General features: G+C 38.6%; 1 protein-coding gene across 1 annotated transcript; it reads left to right on the forward strand.

Moving 5' to 3' along the window:
* The first annotated feature begins 5,204 nt into the window (after positions 1-5,204).
* On the forward strand, positions 5,205-26,291 carry LOC112056485 (myrosinase 1-like). The gene is made up of 6 exons (XM_052890803.1): positions 5,205-5,380; positions 22,124-22,254; positions 22,576-23,240; positions 23,807-24,115; positions 25,353-25,591; positions 26,113-26,291. Exons 1-6 carry the CDS (start codon positions 5,205-5,207, stop codon positions 26,255-26,257), a joined length of 1,665 nt encoding a protein of 554 aa, XP_052746763.1. The 3' UTR covers positions 26,258-26,291.
* The last annotated feature ends 1,595 nt before the right edge of the window (positions 26,292-27,886 follow it).

A 27,886-nucleotide genomic window follows, 5' to 3' on the forward strand; every position in this document is an offset into this window, starting at 1 on the left:
TAATGGGAAATTTTAACTTGTTCGATTTTATTCTTGCTACTGTTTTGCGTTTTGTGGTTGTGGCCGGTGGCCGATGTGTGGGAGTGAATGTGACAAAACAGACGTATGTATAGCACACTATGCTCGATAATGCTGTGTAACTGTGCTTAGAATTTGACGTCAAAAAATTGCGGCATCGGGAGCGGTGCGAGTGCGTTGCGGGTGCGGTGCGAGTGCGGTGGAAGTGCGACGCGGTGTACACGCACCCTGAGAGCGGAACACACGATGCGTTGCGGCGCCGCATCGCAAAGATTTCACCGTACCAGCGGGCACACGAGCGGTGCGGCGCCGCAACGCATCGTGTGTTATGTTTTAGCGGCGTCGTAGCAGCGTTGGACAGTTTGTAAATCCTTGTAAAGATGAACGCATAAGCAACTTAGCGGTGCCGCTCCGACGTCGCAACGCATTCACCCCTCCCCGCCTCGTCTCGGTGGTTGCAAGTCCGGTGCGGCGCCGGAGCGCATCGTGTGACATACCACAGATATTTCTATACTACGCAGCGACACCGCTCCGGCGCCGCACCGCAGCCGCAACGCATCTTGTGCCCCCGCTTTTACGACGATCGATGTGATCATTCTATCACACTGGTTAGCATAATTCGAGTGGACGATTTGCGTAATCGTTTCGTTATTTACAAATTTTTAACGCTTATTTGCAAAGGGTAGGTATTTAGTAAGTTTGCCGAGACAGTTTATTTGTGTTGTGCTAGCCACAAACGGTCAATTATTCTCACGTTTCTATAGCACCCACGACTATAATTGATCGTGTGTGGGTCACTGCGAACATGACTTCTATAGTATGCCGCGTGGGTACTGCCGTTCGCTTTTCAGAAACGTGAGAATAATTGACCGTCAATGGCGACCTTAAAGTTGTTTCTGATTGATAAATAACAATGTTTAAAAACTGTGACCAGGACTACGTAAAAAGGGGTCTAAAAAGGACGAAACAAGAACATATGTATTTCAGATCGAAAAAGCGAAATGAATAGGACAAAATATGGTCACGGTAGAGCCGTGGTAATTTATAAATTAGCTTATATCTATAGATATAAAATCGTTGGTATTGTATTTCAGATCGAAAAAGCGAAATCAATAGGACATACCTAAATGGTCACGGTAGAGCCGTGGTCCTTTATAAATTAGCTACTACCTAGATATAGATAGGTATAAAATCGTTGGTATAAGTAGGTAGTGCAATAAATTACACACACACACACTATATATTATTATTAATTAAATAATAATATATAGTGTGTGTAGTACTTGTGTCTCATTCTACACGTCCAATAATAAAATTCTAACAAATTAGCAACGCGGAAGTAGTTAAGGTAAGTAGGATTGATAAGAATTTGATTTTTTTAGGGTTCCGAACGTACCTAGTACAAAAACGAAACCCTTATAATATCACTCGCGCACATTTTAATGTCTGTCTGTTTTCTCCTAATGTACTGCCACCAATCCAGTTGAAATTTGGTACTCATGTCAATTCTTTGGACCCAAATATAGGGATGTATCGTGAATAGGTATAATTTGAATATGGCACTTATGGGGCACTAATGGGGGAAAAGGTGGAAAGTTGAAAAAAAAACTATTACAAACCTCATTGTGTGGCACATCAAATGAAAGAGGATTTCAAAAATATTTTTTTGGAATTAAAAAAAAAATGGCTTTCAAAATATAAAACAAATAGACGATAAATGACCATGCCCTTTTCCTCCGAAACTACTGTAGGTATCTAAAATTAAAAAAAAAATCAGGAAAGTTAGGCTTTATAGGAAAATTTTAAATTTTGAAATTTTTGAATATGGAGGTCACTTTTAGGGGGAAGATGGAAAATTTAAAAAAGCTTTTTATAACTACATCGTGTCACAACACATCAAACTAACAAGCTTGGTTAGAGGATTGCAAATATATATGTATATATATTTTTTTAATATTTGTGCTAATAGATCAAGCTTGTTACTTTGCTTACAAGGTAAAATTCATAAACGAAGTCGAGACGATTTTTCCGTGACCCGGCCAGTGGTAGCTAGTAGTACCAAGATGCAGGATAAATTTTCCACAAATTGAAATCTAATAGAATTTTCAAGCAGAGCGCAGTTCGGTGTTGTCGACTCAGGGTGGTGGGTTGCATATTAGGGTGGGAGAGAAAGGTGCAGCTAGGGTTGCCAACATTCCTTTAGAAAAATATAATATTTTTCATAACTAGTGTTAAAAAAATAGTACGTAGGCTTAAAAAAATATAGTATTTTACAGAATAGTCGAAAAAACGAAGTTTATTTGTATAAAAAGTATATCTAGTTGCACTTATTGCATTTTCAAGATTTTTTTATGTAATACTTCGCCGGACGCCCATGACTTCAGTTTTTCACAAATCCCGCGGGAACCGTGGATTTTTCCGGGATGAAAAGTAGCCAATGTGTTAATCTAGAGTAAAATCTATTTCCTTTCCAAATTTCAGCCAAATCGCTTCAGTAGCCGAAGCGTAAAAGAGGAACAAACATACAATTACACACACACAAACTTTTGCCGTCATAATATTAGTGTGATTTGCATTAATTTCAGTTTTAAATTATTGAAAACCAAAAGTTAACTTTCTTGTAAATCGTTCGTTAAAAGTTTGAAACTCGATAAGATAGACAAGGTCGGGTACGCTAGACGCTATTGCATCCATCTATCCAAAACACATGTTCACAAAGTTGAACCTAAAATTAAAGATTTTTTTGTTAAAACAGTATTTTTTATCATTATCAACCCTCGCTCGAGCTCGAATCTCCTCTCAGAATGAGCCGTGATAGCCCGGTGGATATCTCAGTATGACCGTTGCCTCCGATTTTGAGGACGTGCGTTCGAATCCGGTCCAGGACATGCACTTCCAACTTTTCAGTTGTGTGCATTGTAAGAAATTAAATATCACGTGTCTCAAACAGTGAAGGAAAAATCCATCGTGAGGAAACCTGCATACCAGAGAATTTTAGTAATTCTCTGCAAGTGGCCAGTGTGGTGGACTATTGGCCTAACCCCTCTCATTCTGAGAGGAGACTCGTGCTCAGCAGTGAGCCGAATATGGGATGTAATGTTATTGATAATGATGATGATGATATAGTGCATAGAACCGAAATATAGTATACAGTAAAGCTCCTTATTCACGCTTCCTTTATTCACGTTTTCACAATTCGCGGATTAAAGAATTGCAACCCAATTCCTATATTCGCGGCTAAATATTTCGTTATTCGCGGATCTGACTGCCGAAACTGCGAATGGATGGTTTAAGAATGCCACTGCTTAAAATCACTCTGAATAGAAGCATTTAAAAAATGTCAAGCAAGATAAAATTTCAAAATTCTTCAAACCATTGTCCAAGACTGAAGATAATAACTTCAATTAATTGTTTTTTCTTGATATATTTGTTTTTTATTTTTTCACCCAAGAACGTATCCCTTATAATCCCATTTAAAACACCATTCCATATTCACGGTTTCTGCGACACATTTAGACAACATATCCCCCGCGAATAATGATCTTTTACTATTACAGTACGGTTGGCAACCCTGGGTGCAGCGTTCTCGAATCGATCGGGCCACGTGGTCGCAAGAAGCTCGCCCGCCGCCCCCGCGCCCCGCGCCGCGCCGTAGCCTCCACCCCCTCCGCGGTCTTTCATACTCGATACGAGCCACATCATGGCGTTTTACTACGACTACGCTGCAATACCGTAACGCCCATCCTATTCACTACTACTCGCATCTAGTACTTTCATTAGTCTCCTTAGCTGTGCCCGGTCCACGCGGCAACTGTAAAACTTCACAAACGGACTGGCGTGCACTTAATAGATGCATAAACGCAATACCTAGTACCTGATTTGAAGAATTTATCATTTTGTACAATTTGTACCTATAGTGTACCCTAGTTAACACCATGTGCACGCCTCTGGCGACGTACAGAGTGTAAAAAAACCAAGCGCAAATTTTCGTACACACTTTCGATAAAATTGCACAAAATAACTGCACATTTTGTGCAGTTTTATCATTACCGTGCCGGCAACACGTAGTTGACGATTCTGTATTCCAGCGTGGCTGTGCTGGAATACAGAATCGTCAACTTCGTAGCTGCGTTCATATATGTATATGACGATCAAAAAAAATTGATACCAATATCATTACTGTCGTCCACCAAACCGATAGTCGGTTTATTACTATGGACGATTCTCCTCTCCTCGAACAAGATAGAACCAGTGGTGGATTTACCAGTAGGCTAAGTAAGCTGTAGCCTAATAAATAGGGCGGCAAATTTGACACAAAAAACTTTCTGTTCTAAGGAAATAAAAAAATGTAACCATAATTCTAATATTTTAATCCCGTACGCCCTGTAAAGTCCTACTAAAATATTAAAACTTGTAATTTTATTGACACAAATATTAAAACTTGTAATTTTATTTATTGCAAACTAGGATACCTATAGGTAAAATTTCAGAGTTCATGCTGGAAAAATCCAATAGCCCACTGGCGGCAAATTTGTAAATCCGCCACTTAGAACGTCCGCTAAATAACTTCGCAAAAACAGAGACGATTTCCAGTAACATTAATTAAGCTAGCTTGTTTACTTATCAATTTAGTTTTGTTGTTTTAGTTTTCTCTTTCGCCTTTTCTATTATTTTATCTCTGTTATTATTATCATTATCTCCTTTTTTTTATATTGGATTATGTTTTATTGAAGTATGTTTTCCTTGCGAGCTTGCTAATATGTAAAATTTATTTGTGAAAACTTGTAATTGGCTACAATCTGTTTTCTATGTTGTTACAAATATTTCTATGTTGTTATAAATAAATAAAATAAATAAATTAAAAAAAAAAACACAAGCGCCGATCTCCAAACGAAAAACCAAAATCTCGACCCCTTTAAGCCTCATTAGCATCGCTTCTTTGACACCACCTATCCCAAGCATAACTGACCTTGGCTAGCTCAACCGTGCTAACATCCCAGTACAAACCGATACGGGGCCGATACATAACATCCGGTACAAGCGGATACGGGGCGCGCTCGCTACATCGTTTTGAATTTCTAATACCGCAGCGGCTGCACTGCAGCCAAACAAAAATAGTAACAGCCGGCTCCCCTCGCGAAACGAACGTGAGAGCGTTAGACATTTAAACAAGCTCCAGACGATAGATGCCAATACCAAAAGCGCCCAAAGATGCCGAATACGTTAAACCGTTAGATAAGGGCACCCGTCACAATGGGCACAAGAGAAATCAGACAACGCACCGCAACGGCCCTAATAGCTTTCAAATTAAATTCAGTTGGAAGATGACAAAAGAGTTCCCCTCCCTGTGGGGTGGCGATTCGTGAATCGCGATGCTACACACGTTACCGGGGAGCAGCGGAAAAGGGCGTTCAACGTATATACACATTACCGGCCGAGCTCTCACATCTGCGAATACTTAACACCGGGGTGAACACGTGTAGATTGGCAAACAACTCTATACAAACTTGTTGCCTCGCTCTTGACAGTGGCTCAAAGAGACGCCGCGTATTCACGTGCTCGGGCTTTCAAGAGCGCCGGTGCAGTTAATCGTTCTCGCGGCTCGTACGATATACCGGTCCTACATTTTATACATCTATACTAACATTATAATGCGAAAGTAACTCTGTCGGTCTGTTACCTTTTCACGGCTAAACCGCTGAACCAATTTGTACGAAATTTGGTATAGAGCTTTTATTCTTTACAAGTTTGACTACAATCTCACCTGATCGTAAGTGATGACGCACTCTAAGATGATAGCGGGCTAACTTGTTAGGAGGAAGATGCAAATCCACACTCCTTTCGGTTTCTACACGACATCGTACCGGAGCGCTAAATCGCTTGGCGGTACGTCTTTGCCAGTAGGGTAACTAGCCACGACCGGAGCCTCTCACCAGCCAGACCTGGACCAATTAAGAAAATCTCAATCTGCCCAGCCGAGGATCAAACCCAGGACCTCCGTGCACCTTGGAGCAGAACATAGACTACTTTATCGATTTGCGGGATCCGCTAGTTGTTAATAAAATAATACCTACTGCAATTTTTTTTCTCTGTTACATATTTGTCTTTTTAATTTTTAACAATGTAAATATAAAAAACACTTAAAAATTATAAAAAAAATCTAACCTCCCGCTGCGGGAAACAGTACCTAACCAACCGGTGGTATTATTATTACAAGTTTTAATTTAACTTGCCTTGTTGTTATCATAGATATACGAGTATTATTAGTCCAAAAGCTTATTAGTACCTATATAGGTAGGTAGGTAACTATTCCTATATAGGTAGGTACCTATATAGGAATAGTTAAAATCTGGCACAAAGTGATTCAAATGTATTTTTCTCAAACATGCAAAATCATATCTGTCGTGTAATTTAAAAATGGAACGATTCAACTCCGCAACACGGCGATCAAAGAGAAAAGTTGTCAAAGGTTTAATTTAAATTTCGAACTCGCTTGCACATAGAGAGCTGTTTAGTGAAAAAAAATTCTTTGGCGCGTAAAATCCTATTGTTAAACGCGTTATTACATGTTCATCAACTTCGTCACTGGTTTTAAAATAGTATTACACGTAAAATTAACAAAAGCATATTATCTCGACCATCGAATTCCTGTCAAAGAACCTACCTACCTAAGACACTAGTATACAACAAACTTCAATCTCATTAGAATTATCTCAAACCAACATATTTCCCGAGGATATCAAGCGGGTTGCAAGTAGGAGCCGCTGGATGCTGGCGGCTCGAGACCGTTATGCTTGTAGGTATTTGACGACCTCCGTGGCGCAGTGGTATACCCGGTGGATTTACTAGACGGAGACCCTGGGTTCGATTCCCGGCTGGGCAGATTAAGATTTTCTTAATTAGTCCAGGTCTGTCTGGTGGGAGGCTTCGGCCTTGGCTAGTTACCACCCTACCGATAAAGACGTACCGCCAAGCGATTTAGCGTACCGGTACGATGTCGTGTAGAAACCGAAAGTAGTTTCATCCTCCTCCTAACAAGTTAGCCCGTTTCCATCTTAGATTGCATCATCACTTACCATCAGGTGAGATTGCAGTCAAGGGCTAACTTGTAAAGAATAAAAAAAAAAAGGCCCATGCAAGAGGCCTTATGTCCAGCAGTGGACGTCTATCGGCTGATAAGGTAAGGTAAGGTAAGGTAACATATTTCCCGGAAAATCCACATTAAATTTTATGAATTTTATTTTCAAATAATTGTATTTTCAAATAAAAGTTCTGAATACTACTTACGAGTAGTTTAAACGTACTAGTAAGTAGTTTAAAAGTACTATACAAGCCTTGACCGCAACTAGGCTTTGATGGATTTACGTATCTGTGCCTCGGCTTCGCCTCGGCCCACATTACACGTTTGTCCATCAATGCCTCTCTTGCCGGCCGCTTCTGTAATGTAATATAACAACATACTTCTTCTGAACTTGGGACTTTAATTTTGCATTCTTGGTCGGTCCTTGTGACATTTAATTAATACAATAACTAAATAATAGCCTTTTAATACAAATAGAGTAAAAATAAATTTATTGGCGATGCATAAAAGATTCAGTTTTCATTTACTAAAATATGTAAATGATTTCCATACATACATTTTCTTCTTTAAATATTTTAATAGATCGTTATTCTGATGTTCGGAGCGGATACAAATATAATTTAACAGTGTCAAATTTCATTCTCAATGCGTAAAAAAATTAAAAAAAAAATTTAACTGACTTCAAAATCACATAAATGTTTCCACTAAACTAAAAAGTGAAAAATAACATTGTATGTGCTACCTTCTGATCACTTTGCCTATAAAATTGATCATGTGTTGGTGCGGTCGCGATGTGCATGACATCATGCCGATCGTGACCAACACTATCAGTTTTATCGGACGTCAAGCCGTTAGCGTTGCAGGCATGTGAGATTACTTGATCGTCAGTGGCTGACATTACTACTACGAGTACATACTAAGAAGTCTTTTGAATGTAGAAAGACTATATACTAGTTGCAACATGAAACGAGACTGTCCGTGTCTAACAATACTCCGAAAAACAATATAAAATACGCCATTCAGAAATTGCCCTTTTGCGTTTTGCTTCTTTTTTCATTTTGCTTTTATAATAACGCCACGGGAAGGTCTTTATTTATACTAATATAATAAAGCTGAAGAGTTTGTTTGTTTGTTTGATTGAACGCGCTAATCTCAGGGATACTGGTCCGATTTGAAAAATTCTTTCTGTGTTAGATAGCCCATTTATCGAGGAAGGCTATAGGCTATATATTATCCCCATATTCCTACGGGAACGGGAATCACGCGGGTAAAACCGCGCGCCGTCAGCTAGTATTAAGTATAAAATGGATATGTTTTAAAGAAAATATGAAAGAAATATCTTTTTAGGACATAATTTTGAGGCGATTCAGCAAACGCAGACGTTCGAAAGTTTTGAAAAGTTTAAGAGTGAAATTTGGAGAAAGATCGCCCAGTGAAGATGTAATACATAATTTATTTATACAATCTGAAAGTTTGTAACTCTTCTAATAGGACAGGAGATATGGGACTTAGACCCACCACGCTGCTTCTATAAGCGTTGACGGGCTTAGGGATCTATCAGATGTAGTAAGATGTTCTTTAAAACATATCCGACAAAGACGTACCGCCAAGCGATTTAGCGTTCCGGTACGATGTCGTGTAGAAACCGAAAGGAGTCTGGATTTTCATAGTCCTCCTAACAAGTTAGCCCGCTTCCATCTTAGATTACATCATCACTTACTATCAGATGAGATTGCAGTCAAGGGCTAACTTGTAAAGAATAAAAAAAAAAGTGATAATGACCGGGATTGACGGCTTACGGTTCATTTACACGAGCGGCAGCTGCTACCGACGACTGCAGTCGCCTGCCGTTGGCTGTCGCCGACTGCAGTCGCCTGCCGTTGGCTGTCGCCGACTGCAGTCGACTGCTGTTGGCTGCCGCCGAGACGTCGCCGACTGCAGTCGACTGCGGTCGTCAGTAGAGTTGCCGCTCGTGTAAATGAACCCTAAGCCTTCGGACCCGTGTAACGGTTAACGAATAACGTGCTCTCCGAGTCACGGCACAAGCAGGTAGGGTTGCCAACATATTTTCAGAAAAATGTAGTATTTTTCAGATTTAGCTATAAAAAATATAGTACACTTGAAAAATATATAGTATTTTATGAAATAAGCAAAAAATCAACATAAATTAAAAAAAAAATAAAAAAAAACAATATTAATTTACTAGGTACTCATGTTACATTTTCGAAGATTTGTTTGTCTTGAATAAGTGTGTCAATTGCGATTTTTATTTTAATTTGCTTGTTTAATGTTTGTAATTCAGTACCTACGATAGACAAGATCGGATGGGCTCGAAGCCTTGCATCTGTCGAAATATAGTATTTTTTGTAAACTACGTATTTTTTCAACAGTATATAAGTACGCAGACCGAAAATATAGTACAATACTCTTTATTACAGAATGGTTAGCAACCCTACACAAGCAGGGTGTAACAATCCGGAGGGTGAAAATTTTTCCATAAACATTTTAGAAGAAAAGCTCAACATTAATCCTCAATTAAAGCTCAATATTATAAATGTGAAAGTTCGTAATCCATGATTTTTTGCGAGACTTGCAAAAAATTAATTCCACGTGGACGGGACGAAGTCGCTAATAAAACTGAAACAGGTCAAATAAATTCTGTACATTGAAGATATTTTAAAAATGTTTCTTCATCATCACCTTACCCTTATTCCACTTAAGTGGGGCGAAAAAATACGTCAATCTTTTCCATTCGTCTCTATTACTCGTCAACTCATCATCCACTCCTTTTACACACATGTCCTCTTTCACACAATCCAACCATCTCTTCTTTGGCCTTCCTCTCCTCTTATGTCCTTCCACTTGCATGTTTTAAAAATGTTTATTGGATTATATAACACGAACTATAATATTATTATATTTAACTGATACTTGAAAAACTATGAAATTAAATTTGATTTGATATCATCGCAATTCAACTGCAATGCAATACAACAAATGCAGGGTGTCAGCTAAAAAGTTAAAAAGGGAATTAATAGGTAAACCTCGGAATGAAAGCTAATAAACTGTTCAAATCGTATTATTTACCTTAATTTTAGTATTCCATAAGTTATCTCGAAAGTCTCATAAAATTTCGTGTCTACCTCAAGTTATTCAAGGTCAAATCTCATAAAAAAAACATCAGGATTATCTTATTGTTACGGAGAACCCTATTACTACAGACATAGGGTTCATAATCGTTCGCCTCTTCAAGTTGTTTACACGTCGAGATCTTGTGATCGCATATCTATTGTTATTGTTATGATTTGGTGAACTCCGTGGAATAAACAACACGCATGTAGGCGGTCCCAGAATTATCTGGAAATCGTTCGGCGGGTATAAATACACGACAAATCGGACGCTCGGGGTCCGTCCGATCATAACATACGCTAGTGTAGTGTTCGCCCACCGTCCCAAAGCGACCCTTAAGCCGCTTCAAACTCTACAAAATCGATTCCTACGGCAAATCACGGGCGCGCCGTGGTTTGTACGAAATAACGACCTCCATAGAGACTTAGAACTACCTTCAATAGCTAATCACATGAAACAGCTCTCTCAAAACTATTTTGAAAGAGCTGCCATCCATCCCAACCCACTAGTGGTTGAGGCTTGCAACTATACTCCCAACCTTAACGCTAACTCCAAGCAGAGACGTCCCAAAAACGTCCTTTACGATCCTGACGATGACATGACAACTGACAATGCTCCCCAGGCAACACAATCACAAGCTACACAGCGTCTTCGCCGGCGAAGACGAGGTCCCCGATATCTAACGTCACCCGGACGTGGGTTTTCTAACCCACGATCTCGGGGGCGTCCGGACTGATTCACTCAGGTCACGGTTAAACCCTCCCGAATGGCCCTCTAAGCCGAGGCCCGAGTCTCATAGGAGACGCCCTTGGAGAGCCGTTCCGTCCTCTGTTTTTATTTCAGCCTTCGTGCACAGGCGATGCTTCCGCGCTGGCCCACCCCCCTACCGGTGACGTCGTAGTGGTTCCACATGGAGCTAAACGGCATTTACTCAACAGGAAAAAAAAAAAAACGCTCGGGGCAGTTTACTACGAGAATTGAAGTGAACATCAAGTGACACGAGCGATACAAGTGAACCATTGCGAATTCGGCTACGATTGTATTGATACTGGGATTAAGGAGTGCAATAAAGTCTTATACGAGTCACCAGGTGTTTTATTCCAAATCCTCGAACCTTAGTTCATTATTTTCTGTAGCTACAATTATGTTAAAATATAATACGGTTTTCGTTAGAAAAAATTATAACAAAAGATTATTGTAACACTCGCAAGTTGCAATATGAAATGTCTGTACTAATAATATCAAAAAGGCTTCAACTGAAGTTAGCTTCTGAGAAACACCGAGAAATAGCTTCCGATGACTTTATAGACTACAAGCCCTTGAACAAAAATTACATGTGAAATGACCCAACGCGAATAACGCTTAGAAGGCTGTTACTATATCAGAAAATAACTCTGAGCACCATGCCGTCATTTCTGAGCGGTACAGGTGAGTACGCGAGTGAAGAGTAAGACTTGCGACCCTTATATTTCGACTCCTGCGTTGGAAAAATCCTGCGTTTTCGGGTAAAGTATCTGTATATGTGTACAAAACGAATTGCACAAATGCCGTACAGTAATAAATGACCTATTTTGCTTCTGCACTTGTCGAGAATTAAAAGTTTCTTCTGACTTCCGGCACCACCATTTTAGTACGACACTTTAACACTATAACAAAGCCGTACAATTATAATTAGTCGTAATTCACCATTTGTACCTGAGAAATTCCATTCACTCGCGTACTCACCTGTACCGCTCAGAAATGACAGCATAGTGTTCAGAGTTATTTTCTGATATAGTACACAGCCTTCTAAGCGTTATTCACGTTGGGTCATTTCGCAGGTAATTTTTGTTCAAGGGCTTGTAGTCTATTAAACTGAGAAACCTTTTCAAGTATCGCCCCTTGTAAAGGATTACAGACTCCAGTAGCAAACAGGCAAACGAAAGCTTCTTAGTAAGACGATCGAAGCTTCCCACTTAAACGATAATATTCTTATAGCGAAGATTTAAAGCAGGGGATTTATCTACAATAATATTATGAAGAGGAGAGATTTATATTTTTGTAAAATTAGTACACTCAAAGTACAAGAAAATATTTTTCAAGATTTTATTATATTTCACATTTTTAATGTACTACATCGTCGTTATCAACCCACATTCGTTTCACTGCTGAGCTCGATTCTCTTCTCAGAATGAGAGGGGTTAGGCCGACCACGCTGGCCCAATGCGGATTGGCAGACTTAACACACGCAGAGAATTAAAAAAAATCTCTATGCAGGTTTCCTCACGATGTTTTCCTTCACCGTTTGAGACACGTTTTATTTAATTTCTTAATATGCAAACAACTGAAAAGTTGGAGGTGCATGCCCGGACCGGATACAACCCACACCACACGGGCTTTCTTCGTATTCAAAATATCAGGCTATCGGCGTATCGATTAAAAGAGATGTGCCAACACTTCCTCTGTCGAAAATCATAAAAGACCCGCGCGCAGCGGCGTTTTGTTACAAACACAAAGGCTGTCAACGCCGTCATACTTAGAATTCGGAACCCCTTAAAAACAAAAACAAAAACTACCGCTAGAACTTCGACATGATAAAACAAGATACAAATCCAAAAAGGCTCCGTTGTCCACATAAAGGACAACATGCCTTAAATAAAATAGATCCTAACAGGGTCACTCAGAATATAGAAAGCTCCAGAAGGTACGAGAATGAAGCCATTAAAAATACTTTTATGGTTTAAGTTCACGGACAAGCGATTAGTCACTCAGCGGCGACGAAGATGTCGGTCTCCCTGGCGCAGTGGTAAACGCGGGGGTCAAGTCGGAGGTCCTGGGTTCGATCCCCGGCTGGGCCAATTGAGGTTTTCTTAATTGGTCTAGGTCAGGCTGGCTGGCTTCGGCCGTGGCTAGTTACCACCCTACCGGCAAAGACGTACCCCCAAGCGATTTAGCCTTCCGGTACCATGCCGTGTAGAAACCGAAAGGGGTGTGAATTGTCTTCCTACTCCTAACAAGTTAGCCTGCTACCATCTTAGATAGATCATCTTACCATCAGGTGAGATTGTGGTCAAGGGCTAACTAGTAAAGAATAAAAAAAATAAAAAAATAAGATTCTACACAGGCCGATTCCTATCGAGTAAACTTTTAAAAATCCTTATATCTCGTTATTCATTATTGTAATATACACAAATGTTTGAGAAGTAGGTAGGTATTGTCGTTATCAACCCATATACGGCTCACTGCTGAGCTCGAGTCTCCTCTCAGAATGAGAGGGGTTAGGCCAAAAGTCCACCACGTTGGCCCAATGCGGAAATTGGCAGACTTCACACACGCAGAGAATTAAGAAATTCTCTGGTGTGCAGGTTTCCTCACGATGTTTTCCTTCACCGTTTGAGACACGTGATATCTAATTTCTTAAAATGCACACAACTAAAAAGTTGGAGGTGCATGCCCCGGACCGAATACGAACCCACACCCTCCGGAATCGGAGGCAGAGGTCATATCTATTGGGCTATCACGGCTCTCAGGTAGGTATGATTATGAATAAATATTTCTTTCGCAAAGATTAGGATTACGTTAAAGTATTACGTCTGAGTTAAGCCCTCTACCAGCAAAATAACAGGTTACGTAGCCAGACTTTTTTGCTAATATCGTTAAATTGTTGATTGTTATTCGTCTTCTGAATAAAAATTATATAGCGTGTAAAAATAAATAAATAAACAGAAATCACACGGTCGAACTATTCTCGAAAAGCGGGACATATAATTTTGATAAAAAAAATCGGGACGTCCCGCCAAAATCGGTACGTCTGGCAGCGCTCACAGTTCTTAAGAAGCAATTAATCAAGAAAAGTGCAATGTTACTGTGTGATATCCACCAGTAGGCAACGGATGACATTTTTACATAGAATCGCAAATTCGAGAAACTCCAAGCATAGCTCGGTCCATCGCCCGCTGAGTGACTTTGAGCCCTCTAATAACGCCCATAGTTAGCGACCCAGTTTCGGATCCGTAGGTCATCAATGGAAACACGCACTGTCTTCAGGCACTGAGGAATTTCAGACGAAAAGATGACTGTGACCTTACCCTTGCATACAAGAAATATGCAACTTTAACATTTTCTCGGACAGTGTTTCAAACAAAATTGCATAAACAATTATTATCGTACATACTTGTTGGTACTTTGCTTATGTAAGCTACGACTTGTTTATTGTTTAAGCTCCCCGTTGTGAAACAATCACGTTTCGCGGTGCTTTAAGGCTGCTCGAATGAAGCCTTTGTTTCCCCCTTCACGCTTTATTTTTCGCAATAGGTCTCTATTGATATTTTCGCAGATATTTTTCATTGTTTTTCCAACTTGCACGTGTTCGTGTTTTAATAACGGGGATTCACCGTTCCTCCACCGCATTTTTGTTCCTTTTTAACCGACTTCAAAAAGGAAGAGGTTCTCAAGTTGATCGGTATATATTTTTTTTATTATTTTTATGTATGTACATCGATTAGTCGAAGACGCCTGGACCGATTCGAAAAGTTCTTTTTTTAAAGGCTATATGATTTCTCCCCATTTGGTCCTATAGTTATCATGTCAGGATCTAATGATGGGACCCTGGAGAAATCGAGGGGAATTTTCAAAAATTACATAGGTGCCTAGTGTGTTCCTAAACTTTCCATTAAGATTTTTTTAAACCACTTCATTTTCATGAAGGTTTGAAATCGATCTGATGATAGAGCCGATTTAAACGGGACTGTCACTGTTAGATAGAGGAGGCTATGAAGCAACACAAAATATTCCGATAAATACATGGTTCCCGTGGGATTTGTGAAAAACAAAATCTCATACGTCCGAAGTTGCAGGCTTTCGCTAGTAACTAATATATAACAGTCTAGCGGACGCCCGCTACTTAAAAAGGAGTCCGTAAATTTGCGAGAGCCTTTAAACCTCCTTAATTCTGCCCTGTCACAAAATCTATTCATAGCAAAAGTTAACTGTTAACTATATCCCAGCTAAATTTCAAGTTTGTAGCATAAAAAATGCAAGACTTTCAGTCAAATTTGCTGTCGCAAAATTCGTTCGTAACGGACGTCCAACTATAAACCTGCTCTCTGCCAAATTTCAAGTTTGTGGCATAAAAAATTAATTTCATACAAACTTGCGAAACTTCCGGCCCTATCGCGAAATCCGTTCTTAACGGATACGTACTATGTACTACCTCCCTGCCAAATGTCATCTTTATACATGTAAATTATGGGAATCTACACAATGAGATCCTGACTACAGGATCTCTTTTAATATTTGCAGGATCACAAAAGGTGAGAAGAAAAACGACTATTTTGAATTTTGCAGCGGAGTGTTCGTTAATTTTAATTTTAGTCTATATATACAGATTTGTCATAGACAATATAAATAAGTTATACAAACAAGTAATGGTCACAGATAATAAATTGATAATTAGGTAAAGTCCGAACTATCATAATATAGGCCTCGACCGCACTATCAATAAGCCATATTTTGGCGTTAACTGTACGTCAAGCGCTTTTCGAGATTTCGTAATGAATGACCTTTCGCATTTATATATTAAGATGAGGGTATATATTTCTTATGCCGGGTCTTAGAGTATTCAAAAATTATAGTACTCACCGCCAGCCACCGCCACCACCACCGCCGCCGCCCGTCACTGATGAATCCGTACTGGTTTCCTTCAACTGGACATTACTCGCGCTTTGCAGGCTCGGCACATTGACTCTGTGGCACGGAAAAGGAAAATTGATAATATTAAATTAATTATTAATTTAATTTAACTTAACAAGTGGTAAGCTGAAAAATGGAAAAAATTGACAAAGGGAAAACGACCAAGTGCGAGTCCAGCCACGAGTAGTAGGGCTCCGTAAATTAAACTAGCATTTTAAACAAAAATTAAATTAACAGGCTCTTGAAGTGCCCTACATTTTCTATATTAATAATTTCATCAAGGATTACAGTAGACTCGATCGAAAATTTACCTGAATCATAAAACATGAATAAATAAAGATTTCGAATCGACAATCGGATTATCGAGTACTAGCTGATGCCGCGCGGTTTCACCCGCGTGGTTCCCGTTCCCGTGGGAATATCGGGATAATATATACCCTATAGCCTTCCTCGATAAATGGGCTATCTAACACTGAAAGAATTTTTTAAATCGGACCAGTAGTTCCTGAGATTAGCGCGTTCAATCAAACAAACAAACAAACAAACAAACAAACTCTTCAGCTTTATTATATTAGTATAGATTTTGTTAAATAATTCTAATAGCGCTGACACTCAAATTGCAGTTTCCATAATATTTCGCTGACTGCCACGACGTGATAGCCCAGTGGGCCACGACGTGATAGCCCAGTGGGCCACGACGTGATAGCCCAGTGGGCCACGACGTGATAGCCCAGTGGATATGACCTCTTCCTCCAATTCCGGAGGGTGTGGGTTCGAATCCGGTCCGGGGCATGCACCTCCAACTTTTCAGTTGTGTGCATTTTAAAAAATTAAATATCACGTGTCTCAAACGGTAAAGGAAAACATCGTGAGGAAATCTGCACGCCAGAGAATTTCTTAATTCTCTGCGTGTGTGAAGTCTGCCAATCCGCATTGGGCCAGCGTGGTGGACTAGTGGCCTAACCCCTCTCATTCTGAGAGGAGACTCGAGCTCAGCAGTGAGCCGTATATGGGTTGATAACGACGATGACGTCTTGAGTATTTAACTTAGACCAATTACATATAGGTAGACCTATAGCGCCCATATTCACCAACAAAATTTTCTGTTCATTTTTGAGGGAGACGTGGTGAACTCACACATGGAAATTATTTAACACCAATAAATATATTGTGCCCTTACACTATAAATTTGATTCGCAATACACACGCGAGTAATTTTTACACAGATTAAAAAACACATTGCTTAGATTTGTTACACAGAATATTCGATTACTTGATCGATATTTTGCTGTTCCGGCTTAAGAATATTTTTTTAGATATTGTTTTTATTACAAAATAGCGGATGCCCGCGACCTCGTCCGCGTGGAATTCAGTTTTTCACAAATCCCACGGGAATATGTGTTAATCCAGAGTAAAATCCATTTCCATTCCAAATTTCAGCCAAATCGCTTCAGTAGCCGCAGCTAAAAAGAGGAACAAACATACTTACACACTTTCACACTTACACAGAAACTTTCGCCTTTATAATATTAGTGTGATTAGTGTGGTTTAATATGATTAATTTAGAAATACTTAAAAATGAAACTTCATCTTTTATTAAACTAGAAGTTAAAGACCATTTTTTATGCCATTTAATTACACAAACTGGCATTTTTATTGAGTTTTTTACACGACAAAAACGATTACAATTACAACTATAAAACATCGATTCTATAGAAACAGTTTTTATAAACGCGTTAGATGGTTGATTATTTCTTGATCTTTGACTAAAGGGTAACGTCTAGCGATACGGGTCCCTATGTAATTAGTCTGAGGTATTTTATAAACGTTCCGTTTCATACTAGCTTAGCACCCATGACTCAACACGTGGCACCATTCATTTTAAAAACTAACTGTGCGTTACGAAGGGCTGTAACTCTGTAAAACGAAACGTCTTTCTGTAAGCGTTGGGGGGAATCAAAAAAAGTTTAAATATTTTTCACGCATTGGACGCTCGAACGGCTTGGCCAAATTTGCTAATTTTTTTATTTTGCGTTTATTGTCCGGAAAATTATAAAAAGTACGGTTGTGACCATACGTTACCGGGTAAAAGCATCCCCCTTAATATCAAAAATTGTAGACTTTGTACATTTAATTTTCAATAAAAATAAATCATTGAATATTGAACTAAACTATTTTATTTTCTATAGTAGATTGTTATACAAGGGACTAAAAAGACCCATTATAAACTCGGTTTCTATTTAGGCGGCCCTCGTCTTACGTCTCGGGCCCTAAAAATACCTCGTATATAATGGGTCTTTTTAGTCCCTTGTATAACAATCTACTATTTCGACATATTTTCAAAATTATATTTTTTTATCTTCAAAAGTAACACTTTCGTACGTACAGATATTGGATGCTCAAAACAGAGAGGTTGACAGAAAATAAACCTTAAAGTTAGTTTATTTTTAAAGTACTTTATATTTACTAAACACAACTAACGTGCTTTAAAAATCTATGCCTTGCTTTGTCTTTAAATATTCCTTGAGAACTGATAACTACAGAAATATACCTATCTATGTGTGTATTATGGAGTCACATTTCACCCGAGCGAAACCGGGTTTTCATCTAGTGTATATATATATAAATAGACCAGGCGCAGTGAGGTATTGAGTGTACATAATTCAAGAAATAGACGCTCGATTCGCCAGCATCCAGCGGCGAATGAAAGGAATCTAAAATAATAAGGTTTTTGTCTATACAATATGTATTTATTTCATTTATATATGTTTATTTGACCTATTTAAAAATGTTTGATTTTTTATTAAATTTTCGAATCTGATTTACTTAACAAATATCTCAAGAATGTTTGTTTTTCATGTAATTAAATTTCCCGAATGAATTAATTGAAAATCAATATATTCAAAGATAATTCAAATACCCAATGAGCCATTTTCCTCTAAAGGTATTAAAAAATCCGCTAGGGGCAACACGCGGGGGGGAGGGGACAGATGTATTGATTTTTTTATTAAAATCACCTATCAACATAATCTTCCGTAAATTCAATTACAATTTTATACGTTTTATTACGTTTGACGTTGTTGTCCATGGAGATAAACAAATCGATCGTAACCGCTATACCACATACTATGGTAACCGACAACAACGAAATTATACAGATTTTTTTGTGGTATTTACGTTGAATTTGGATTTTGGTAATTATTATTTGACCGGGGTGACAATTTTATTGCAACATTTTGCTCTTACTTCAAGGAATTTTATTACATTTACCCGTTTTTTTTGCTTACGATAAATAATGATAATTGCAGATTTTAGCCACAGAATAAAGATCATACATAATGAGTCTTTACAAGCAGCGTGGTGAAGTCGGCGAAACCCATAAAAACCCCAACGTCACGCCTCTCTTGACATCCGCATATACAAACTTTTTTGTAATTTGTATTTCTAAATTCAACACTAACAACAATTACCTAAATTAATATAATAATCAATAATCACCAATAAAAAAATACTCTATCTTATTTCTTTAGTTTTTGTGAACAGTTTTTAAAATATTTGAAACATAACACGCCATTTTCGTACTGACTAATCCCATTTGAACTAATTTAATTTCTAAGGATTTTATATTTTTTAACTGCTTGCGTTAAAAAATATAAAATCCTTCAAGTAAAAAAGATGTTAATGTCGGTTACATTAAAAATTTATCGGCAGTAATACTAATTATAAAATTTTACTCTTTGTAAATGTTACTTGAGAGCCGCGATAGCCCAGTGGATATGACCTCTGCCTCCGATTCCGGAGGGTGTGGGTTCGAATCCGGACCGGGGCATGCACTTCCAACTTTTCAGTTGTGTGCATTTTAAGAAATTAAATATCACGTGTCTCAATCGGTGAAGGAAAACATCGTGAGGAAACCTGCATACTAGAGAATTATCTTAATTCTCTGCGTGTGTGAAGCCTGCCAATCCGCATTGGGCCAGCGTGGTGGACTATTGGCCTTATCCCTCTCATTCTGAGAGGAGACTCGAGCTCAGCAGTGAGCCGAATATGGGTTGATGACGACGAAATGTTACTTATACTAAAATTGACACTTAGGATAACAAATATAATAAAAGTGTCGCTTACTATAATTTCACGATCATTACATCTATTTGTACCTCCCCCAGCGCTGTACCTAGCGGATTTTAGAAACACCTTTAAAGGAAAATGGCTCATTGTATACCTGTGCAGACAACTGTTGTTAATTGGTTCAAGTTACTTGACGGGTCTATACTATTACGTATTCTGTGGCGGAACCTAGTACTCACGACCAAAGCCCGCATTCATGGCTTCACTTAATCAATTAAGTTTAATTGATTGAAAAGCAGGGCTCAATAAGCCAAGCCAGAGGTATTCTAGCTGGGTAATTGAAAAAGTAATTGAGAAATTTTTCTAGAAAGAAAAAATCCAGTAGGAAGGCGGTAACTACCTATTTTGTCAGGTACAGCGGAAGACTGAGTCATGCGGCATTTTACTGATCAATGATACTAAATACTGTTACAATTTTTTTTATTATTGTTTACAAGTTAGTCCTTGACTACAATCTCACCTGATGGTAAGTGATGATGTAGTCTTAGATGGAAGCGGGCTAACTTGTAAGGAGGAGGATGAAAATCCACACCCCTTTCGGTTTCTACACGGCATCGTACCGGAACGCTAAATCGCTTGGTGGTACGTCTTTGCCGGTAGGGTGGTAACTAGCCACGGCCGAAGCCTCCCACCAGCCAAATATGCATAGCGCATGAAAAATGAGGCGCTCAAAAGAGGAAATTTATAGTCAACTCAATGTTAGTTGTGGTAAACAACGAACGTTATTTAAACAAATAATACCTAAATATCGTCTACAATGGCGAGTTGTATGTTCAGGAAGTGTAAGAACTGTATATACCAGTGGCGAAGGATGGAATCTAGATGAAGGTAAGCCGTCGCAAGGAAAAGGAAATTCATACAGCGTGATACAAACTACGGCTTCTCATATAATTATCTAGATACGGTACAACAATGAATATGCATTTGCAGGGACGTAACCGATCTATAGTATTAAATTATCATTGGTACTAATAGATCCTTCAACAAACACTATCAGATGTTAATGATAATAACCAGGACGGCTTACGGTAAGTATATGGATTTAATAATATAAAACATGCTGAATAGTAATCTGCTTGCTTTGCTGAATTCAAAATTGTAAACAATCAAATCGAATTATGAACACTCAATACCCTACAGCGCCTGATGATCATGATTCACGACGATTTCCTCGATAAAAATCAAACCCTTATCAAAAACAACATTTGATTCCAATTTTCCGAGCTGTTACCATTTATTTGATTTCTAAATATACATAAACATTAGATGCAGTCACGGGCATCGATCGTAAATCGTTAGATGGGCCTTAAAGCGTCGCGGAATTGTCATTGGTTTCGCACATTGAGTACGTCATCACTCGTAACACATTTCTCTTTATTCATGTTGTGGCTTGTGTTTTTACACTTCCAAAATGAACACGAAGGCATAATTTTATTTTTTTTATAAAAAGAATATTTGCCATATCTTTTAAATTTAAATATGACCAATATTCCCATTACCCTCCAACTAGTCGGGAAAGACTGTGCTAGGAGTAGGTACGACAATAGACCAACGGGCGGGGATCGAACCACCAATCGGTGATGAGTCCGACCGCTCTTACCGTTGAGCTATTGAGGCTCTAATTAAGGGAAGGAAATATTTTTTCAAGTCCACGTCCACTCACAGCATGCGCTTGTTACGTGCTAAGATGTGCGTGCACGTCTTTAGGTAATGGCATAAAATTGTGCGTTCTTTAGTACCATGGAGGGGGCCATCTAACAATTTATATCGATGGTCACGGGTTAAACCTTTGCAAATTTTCAACGCTCATATGTAAATTGAGCGAAAAGGTGTTTTATGTTATGAACAAAGTTACGGTCGCTTTGTAATCAGGAGAACGGAAATATAACAGCACAGCAAGATGTTTTCCACATTCTGCATTCTACATCCATATACAATTACACCAATGCACAAAACCTACTTTACTAAAATTCAATTTGAATAATAAAAATCAAACAAAATGCCATTATTTCGTTTAGTGCTTATGACGTAAGTAAAAATTATAAATTCAGTCAATTATATTTGAAAAATATTTATAATTTTTTTGGTTTGTTACAGTTTTTGTTTCAAAGTTTCAATTTCACAAGTCAATATTGAACCTCAATGTCAGGTGCGACAATTTCCCGATGGATTTACTTTTGGGACCGCTTCAGCATCCTATCAAATAGAAGGAGCTTGGGATGCTGACGGTAATATATCATTATTAACATCATCATCGACATCCTACTAATATTATAAAAAGTTTTTCACAAATCCCACGGATGGACAACCATGGATTTTTCCGGGATAAAAAGTAGCCTATGTGTTAATCCACGATATAGTATATGTCAATACCAAATTTCAGCGGTTCAATAGTCCAAAGTAAAATTTATTTTCATTACAAATTTCAGCCAAATCGCTTCAGTAGCCGCAGCGTAAAAGAGGGACAAACATACTTACACACTTTCACACTTACACACAAACTTTCGCCTTTATAATATTAGTAAGATGTTTCTTTTAACCATCCATAGGAAAAACTGAAAACATTTGGGATCACTTGACTCATACGAAGCCATACATGATTAAAGACTCCTCGACCGGGGACATCGCTGACAACTCATACTACTTATACAAAAGAGATGTGGAGATGCTAAGAGAGCTTGGTGTTGACATCTACAGGTTCTCTCTCTCGTGGACAAGAATACTGCCCAGCAGTTTCCCAGACAAAATAAACGAAGCCGGAGTAGCATATTACAACAACTTGATAAATGAATTACTTCAGTACAACATCCAACCCGTGGTCACAGTGTTCCATTGGGACTTGCCCCAGAAACTTCAAGAACTCGGCGGGTGGGCGAACCCTTTAATTGTAGAATGGTATGCAGATTATGCACGAACAGTGTTCAAATTATTTGGAGATCGAGTCAAATATTGGATCACTATAAACGAACCGCATCAGGTGTGCCATTATTCGTACGGAAACGGGGCCTTAGCTCCTGCATTGAATATCGAGGGAGTACCTGAATATATCTGTGCTAAAAATTTGCTTTTAGCACACGCGACCGCTTATCACATATACGACCAAGCTTTTAGACCAGAGCAAAATGGAAAAATATTTATTTCGTTTAGCGCTCATTGGTATGAACCATTGACAGAAAGTGACGCCGAAGCTGCCGATGAAGCAAATCAATTTGAGGTATGTAGAAAACCGAATAGATATTATAGACTACAAGCCTTTGAACAAAATTTACCTGTGAAATGAACCAACGTGAATAACGCTTAGAAGTCTGTTACTATATAAAATATCTCTGACCCGTCTTTTCTGAGCGGTGCAGGTGAGTACACGAGTAAACGGAATTTCTCAGGTACAAATGATGAAAGGATTTTGTCAAAAGGAATTACACAAATGCCGTACAGTAATATATTGAGTCTGCAACTGTCGTCGAATTAAAAATTTGTACTGACTTCCGGTACCACTACTTTAGTACGGCACTAGGTATTTCGACATTTATTTTTAATCATCTTTAACACTGTAACAAAAGCGTACATTAACACTTAGTCGGAATTCATCATTTGTACCAGAGAAATATCATACCATCTGTTTACTCGTGTACTCACCTGTACCGCTCAGAAAACCTTATTTACGCGAATGTCTCATAAAAATCAATACATTGAAACATAGTCATCATCCCCCTATAATAAACTTGTATTTGGTGTCAGCTTAAAATATGTGGCATTATGTATTATATATCTTGGTTTCAGTGGAAGCAATATACTCACCCAATATTTTCAAAAACTGGAGACTTTCCACCGGCGATGAAAAGACGAATACAAGCAAAGAGCGACGAACAAGGGTACATCAGATCTAGACTGCCTAAATTCACACAAGACGAAATTGAATTCATTCGTGGAAGTTCAGACATTTTCGGATTGAATCATTATTTTAGCTATTATGTTAATAGAAATGATTCTGTTAATGGATACTATGAATCTCCTTCATTCCATGATGACCTATCGGTGTTTTACACCTTGTTACAAGAGTGGAACCTTGGCGATTCAGAATATATGAAGGTAGGGTAATAAATAATATGTATATGCTGCCTAGTATATGCGTCAATGACATAACATCTCGTGATTTTAAACTTATTTCGTGGATTTTAATTATGAATATTATTTAAACGGGTACCATACCACGAGATTTTAAAACGACGAGATTCTTAATGTCGATTTTTAATGTCGATGGTAGAATTGTGCAAACCAAGAGGGCGCCGCGAAACGCCTAATAACAAAAGCAATGTCGTGAGTGTGGTTTGCCTAAACAGCCGAAAACGCGAGTTTGTTGAAAAAAAGAACTAGAAAGAGGGTAGATCGATTCTGCCCCTAACAGCTGATGTCAACTTCGCATCTCGCAACTTCAGTCGCGTCGTGACCACGACACTACGTCGTATATAAAACGACGAAATTTTTAATGTCGATATTTCGACATCTACGCAACTGGGTCGAAATATCGACATTGAAAATTTCGTCGTTTTATCGTGGTTTGTACCCATTTAAATAATATTCATAATATCTCGTGAAGAAAAAAATATACAATTACTAGCGGACTCTCGCGACTTCGTTCGCGTGGAATTCAGTTCTTTACAAATCTCGCGGGAACCATGAATATTTCCGGGATGAAAAGTAGCCTATGAGTTAATACAGAGTAAAATCTATTTCCATTCCAAATTTCAGCCAAATCGCTTCAGTAGCCGCAGCGTAAAAGAGGAACAAACATACTTACACACTTACACACAAACTTTCGCCTTTATAATATTAGTGTGATTAGTGTGATGGCATGAGTCCACAGATCCGAATCGTATAGGGATCGCATCGAACGGATTTTTTCTACCGTTAATTTAAAAAATCCGTTTGATGCGATGCGTCCGATACATACATGTTTTTTTTTTTTTTTTTCGAGTACAATACGGAACTGTGGACGCCTACCTTTAAAGTTAAAACAATGATGGAACCGAAAATGTCGCTCTCTTTCGATTACGATGGGATGATAGAGAAAGCTATATTTACGATCGACCGCTATTGGTCGATTATGTGTATTTTTTCTCATCAATAGTGGTGCACAAATGCATATCCCCGGCTATACTAAACTTGTTAACGTGGATTGTTACGTCACTCTAGCCAATAAGCGAACGTTTTAAACGGATTTTAAACACTTTCTAATACATTATCCCCTTAACACATTTGCCATTGCTTTTTAAAGTAGTTATATCTTAGTAGGTATAAAATATATCCGTGTGACTCGTCATTGCAGTTTGTGCCATGGGGGTTTTACAAGTTGTTAACAAATATAAGGGAGGAGTACGGAAACCCACCTGTTTTCATCACTGAAAATGGTTTTCCGACCCACGGCGGCTTGGACGACGACGTGCGCATTACTTACTTAACAGAGTACTTGTCCGCCATGTTGGACGCCATGGACGAAGGCTCTGACGTGAGATCTTACAGCGTTTGGAGCCTAATGGATAGCTTTGAATGGGCGATCGGATTCACGTACGTATAACATTCATTATTATCAGCCACTGCTGATATACACTGTATAGGCCTTTTGCACGGACCTCCAAGTATAACGGTCTCGAGCCGCCAGCATCCAGCGGTTTCCTGCAATCCGCTTAATTTCCTCGGTCCACCTAGTGGGAGGTCGACCAACACTGCGCTTTCCGGTGCGGGGTCGCCATTCCAGCACCTTGGGCTCTTCGAACTTTGTGGCCTGCCCATTGCCACTTCAGCTTCGCAACTCGTTGAGCTATGTCGGTGACTTTGGTTCTTCTGCGGATCTCCTTATTTCTGATTCGATCACGCAGAGATACTCCTAACATAGCTCGTTCCATCGCCCGCTGTGTGACTCTTGAGCCTTCTTATGAGGCCTATAGTTAGGGACCAAGTCCCGGAACCATAGGTCATCACTGGCAATACGCACTGTTCGAAGACTTTTGTCTTCAGGCACTTAGGAATTTCGGACGAAAAGAACATCGAAGGTAGTATGCATATATGTATATTATGTTTGGTTTCAGTGAAAAATTCGGGCTGTACGAGGTGGACCACAGCTCGCCGCAACTTACGCGCACGCCGCGCAAGTCGGCGTTTTTCATGGGAGAAATATTCCGAACACGCCAACTGAAGCGTTGTCTCATTAACACACCAACACCTCTTGTTTAATCAATACATATAATAAATAAAGGACAATGGTCTATTTCCAAACAAATTTTTGCTGACATTTTTGTTAAGCGTCTATGAATAAAAAAAATATAAAATGATAGATAACTATTTTTTTAACAATTTATTCTTAAGGTTTAGTATTATGTCAAGTCTGGAATTCAAGATATTTAAGTTTGAAGTTTTAGAGGTTATGTTATGTCAACAACGAATAGATACCTACTTTTTAAATTGAAGTGTTAATTATTCCATGATTATGAAGCCTCGTATTCGGGTTCGATCAAACAACATAAAAAGTAGGTTTGATCCCCATTTTTCTCTTAGACATTGATAAAATACATACCTACTTTATAAAAATTAACCTTCCTAATTAAATCTAAAAAACAACGTGGAATTTAAATACAATAATATTTTAAGTCAGTAGTTAAGCCTGAGAATCGGTGTCCATAAACATAAGCGATCGTTAAAAAGGATGAAGGTACGGAAAATCATTTGATATCAGAATAAAAATACAACAAGATTTACATAAGTACGCAAGTACGCATTTTAAATTGCGTAAGTACGCAAACAACGAAAATACGACGCGATGTGACAACTGACAGTTCACAGTTGAATTGTTAGTGCATGACTTGTCATATGAATACGTAAAAGTATCGATAGTTTATAGTATCGATTATCGATTATCGATCTCCTTTCGATACTGTTACTTTTGTTCTCGATAATTTTCAGGAAATTACTTACTTTTACCTTTATTTAAAATCATGTCGAACATAAGTATGCAATAAATTCGTTTGATTATTAAAATATAAAATAACTATAATATTTTGTTTATTTTATTAGTTAAATGTAAAATGCCGCCAAATAAGAGTGAACTATAGCAGTATTTTGTCATGATTAAAAATAAGTAATTTAAATGGAATATGCACATACTCGTTTGAAAATCAAAATATTTATTAATATTTAAAAATAATTATATTTATCCGTCATATATATTAGTTTATATGTTTGTTCTACTGAAATTAAGCGATTCGATACAGGCTTTTTGAAAGCGCATGTAGCGTATAGGCGTGCCTTTTGGTTGAAACGCTGAAAGGTCCGTTTATATCTACAGACACAGTGCGTCACAGACAAGTAGTGTGGCAGACACCCACAGACACCGTCTATTCCTACTGCCCAGCAGGCACTGCCCCCTGTTCTAAAGACACTTAAAGTACTTTTCATGAAAGAAGTCCCCCAGACGCGGCGCTAATGTCTTAATAGCGCTCACTGTTGTTTGGTAACGGCGGTTTTATTGACATTTGTGTAAGGCACTGTCAATTTGGTTCAGGTTTCATGAAAAGGACTCTACGGACATGAACCGCACTATATAAAATATTCTTTCCGCGAATACTGGCCGGGCGCGTTACGATAGATATAAATACGTTAATAATCACTGTATGAGACGAGTTAGCGACCAAGTCCTAACTATAGGCCTCATAAGAAGGCTCAGAGTCACACATCGGACGATGGAACGAGCTATGTTAGTAATATCTTTGCGTGATCGAATCAGAAATGAGGAGATTCGCAGAAGAACCAAAGTCACCGACATAGCTCAACGAGTTGCAAAGCTGAAGTGGCAATGGGCGGGGCACA

This window comes from Bicyclus anynana, chromosome Z (genome assembly GCF_947172395.1).
Source record: "Bicyclus anynana chromosome Z, ilBicAnyn1.1, whole genome shotgun sequence".
Lineage (NCBI taxonomy): Eukaryota > Metazoa > Arthropoda > Insecta > Lepidoptera > Nymphalidae > Bicyclus > Bicyclus anynana.

Excerpts from the sequence above, each read along its gene's own strand:
- LOC112056485 (XM_052890803.1), top strand. The coding sequence starts at position 5,205 with ATGCCAATACCAAAAGCGCCCAAAGATGCCGAATACGTTAAACCGTTA. Across the intron at positions 22,255-22,575 it reads AGGAGCTTGGGATGCTGACG|GAAAAACTGAAAACATTTGG; the intron begins GTAATATATCAT and ends AACCATCCATAG. Across the intron at positions 23,241-23,806 it reads ATGAAGCAAATCAATTTGAG|TGGAAGCAATATACTCACCC; the intron begins GTATGTAGAAAA and ends TCTTGGTTTCAG.